General features: G+C 62.7%; 2 protein-coding genes across 3 annotated transcripts in view; one reads left to right on the top strand and one right to left on the bottom strand.

The window, feature by feature from the left end:
• KLHL33 (kelch like family member 33) overlaps positions 1-2,467 on the top strand; it is a 20,403-nt gene that overhangs the window by 9,530 nt on the left and 8,406 nt on the right. The gene's annotated exons all lie outside the window — the stretch shown is intronic.
• Positions 1-2,467, bottom strand: part of SLC12A3 (solute carrier family 12 member 3) — a 23,131-nt gene that overhangs the window by 19,401 nt on the left and 1,263 nt on the right. Inside the window, exons 2-5 of the mRNA XM_019513231.1 lie at positions 1,243-1,556; positions 876-1,004; positions 697-772; positions 464-559 (exon numbers count right to left, since the gene is read on the bottom strand). Coding sequence (XP_019368776.1) covers positions 464-559; positions 697-772; positions 876-1,004; positions 1,243-1,556 — 615 coding nt within the window. The remainder of the gene's footprint in view (positions 1-463; positions 560-696; positions 773-875; positions 1,005-1,242; positions 1,557-2,467) is intronic.

The raw sequence follows: 2,467 nt of genomic DNA, 5'->3' as shown, positions 1-2,467 counted from the left end.
ATTGCTAAAAATGATCTGTATTACTGTAGTGCCTGGAGAAGCCCGATAGAGCCTCCCAGCTCAGGACCCAGGCTGCGTGAGATCAGGAAATAGGTGCCCCCTGTGCTTGGACAGACAGAGAGTCAGGCTTGCTCAGCAGGGTGGGATCCAACTCTTGACTTGGTGCAGCTGTAAGGAGAGCCCTAGAGACTGTGTGTGTGTGCGTGCGTGCATGCATGTGTATGCATGTGCCCACACGTATGCATAGTCACATGGGCCTGCTATTAAGTTGAACTACCTGCTTCCAGCACGGAGCACTCGCTTGGCTTCCAGCTCATCCTGCCTCCATATGGTGCAACCAGTCCAGCCCCCACTGACCCCACCACAGCACCAGCCCTCCCCGCAATGGCCAGCCTGGGGACTGTGGTTTGCTGTCCTGCCATGGCTGTGCTGATAGCAGGGTGCCTGGAGCCACACAACTCACCTGCCTTGACCTTGCCATTGGTGGAGATGGCCGAGATCGAGAGGCCGGTGACAGTAGTGACCAACGCCGACATGAGGATGATCAGCCAAGTCAGCCCTGTGGGGGTGGGAGTCAATGAGTGGTGAAAGCCAGAGGATGGGCCTGCTCCCTGCTGCCTCCACCCCTCTGGGTGGGCTCCCACCCCGGTCCCTCCTCTCCCAGCTCCCCGGCTGCGGGGAAGCAAGCCCCATTACCGATTCCAGCCTGAGCCGTGATCCAGGGCAGCCGGAGGTAGAGGATCACACCCCAGATGTTCAGCATGCACCGGATCTGGGGAGAGAAACCAGAAGAGAGCGGATGATGGGAGCCCAGAGTCTGGCCTGCTCCCCGACTGGCCCCACGCCCCTCTCAGAGGGGGAAAAGCTCCCTTTACCATCACGCCAGTGACCCAGCCAAACCGGACAGGCTCTGCCACGGAGGCTGCTGCCTCTGGATCGTCGTCCGTCACCTTTGAGTCGGGGACCCCAGGGTCCGGTACTTCAGGGAAAACCTCTCCATTTTCCTGGGCACAGATGGAAAGCAGGGTTAGAGCCGCCCGGCAGACCCTCCCCACTCTGCCCCCAGCACAGCTCCTTTAACGGTGTCATCCTGTCCTGCACACCTTGCAGCACTGATCCCCGCTAACCTGCCCGCCCCTCCTTCCCTCACCGCCAGCAGACGCACAGTGCCCACCTTGCTCCCTGCAGCACCGTGCCCCCCACCCTGAGCCCACTCCCCACATCCTGCCCCTAAGGCCCTACCGCATTGCACAGCACTTCCAGGGAGGGGCGGCTCTTGCGGGCTCGTCCAGGCAGCACCGAGTGCGCGTAAAACTCATAGCAGGGGCTGGCATCAATGGTGGTCTCGTAGTCCGGGGGCGCCGACAAGGAGCCCCCTTCTTCTGCCTGGCCTGAGCCCCCCGGGGCCGGGGGCTGGGGGCCGCTGTCCTCTCCCCTGCTGGGTTTCTTGGCCGGCCTGGTCTGGAGCCTCCTCACCTTGAACCGCCCCAAGGCCATGACAGTTTTATAGGCTGGAGAGTCCATGGTGGAGCGGGGGGGCGAGTCACGGGGTCCTTCTGCTTGGAGCAGGGAGGGTTAGGAGGGAGTTACACGTGCGGGCACGAGGAGCAGGATCCAGTCCCCCCAGCCGGCACACGCACACGGACACACAAGCATGCACACGTACGGGCGTGTAGCAGCCACCGGTATTTTGCAGCCCGTAAAACCGAGGCACGGACTCCACCCTGGAGGGAGCAGTGAAGTCAGGGCCAGAGCCGAGGGCAGATCCCAGAAGCCCCAGCCCACTAGTGCTCATTTCTCTCTCGGGACTGGGGGTAGGGCCAGCACCCCTGCTCTAACCCCCCAGACCCCGCTGTCCCCCAGAGCGAGACATGCTGGGGAACAAGGCCCTGGCTCTACCGATCTGTTCGGGGAGAGGCGTGGCGCCTCGTGGCTGCAGGTGGGGGAAGAGAGGTGGGAGCCGGGATGCCGGGGCTTGATCCCTGCGTCCAGAAGCAGAGTGGGCGTCTGGGGGACAGTGGGGTCTGTCTGCTTTGGAAGAGGAGCAGGGTCTGGTGGGCTGGGGCTGGGAGTCCCTCCAGAAGGGGAGAAGACGGGGTGGTTGCCTGTCCATCAGTGTACCGTCTCAGGTGCCCAGGTACCTGCTCTGCAGCTGCCCTCCACGTCCTGCCGTGGCCAGTTCACTCCTTCGTTCTCCCTCTGCTTGCCAGTTTCCTGCTTTATATGGGGCCCTGGCTAGGAGTCCGGGCCAGGCCCTCCAGAACCGGCCCAGGCAGCCCCTGGCCGGCCCTACCGACCTGCCCCTCATCCCATCCCCACTCCTCCAAACAGAAACTTTCAAGCAGGAAAGATTCCCCCTCCTCATTGCCGTGCTGTTTGCTCAGCTTATCTGCCCTGCGTTCTTTCCACTGGGCTCGAATCATCCCAGTTTCGCTGGGGGGGTGGGGGGGGGAGTGTGGAAAATAGC

The sequence above is a fragment of the Gavialis gangeticus genome, unplaced genomic scaffold, assembly GCF_001723915.1.
Source record: "Gavialis gangeticus isolate Ggan-Ray unplaced genomic scaffold, GavGan_comp1, whole genome shotgun sequence".
Taxonomy (NCBI): Eukaryota; Metazoa; Chordata; order Crocodylia; family Gavialidae; genus Gavialis; species Gavialis gangeticus.
Note: the sequence above shows the minus strand (reverse complement) of the source record. Positions and strands in the feature narration are given on the sequence as shown.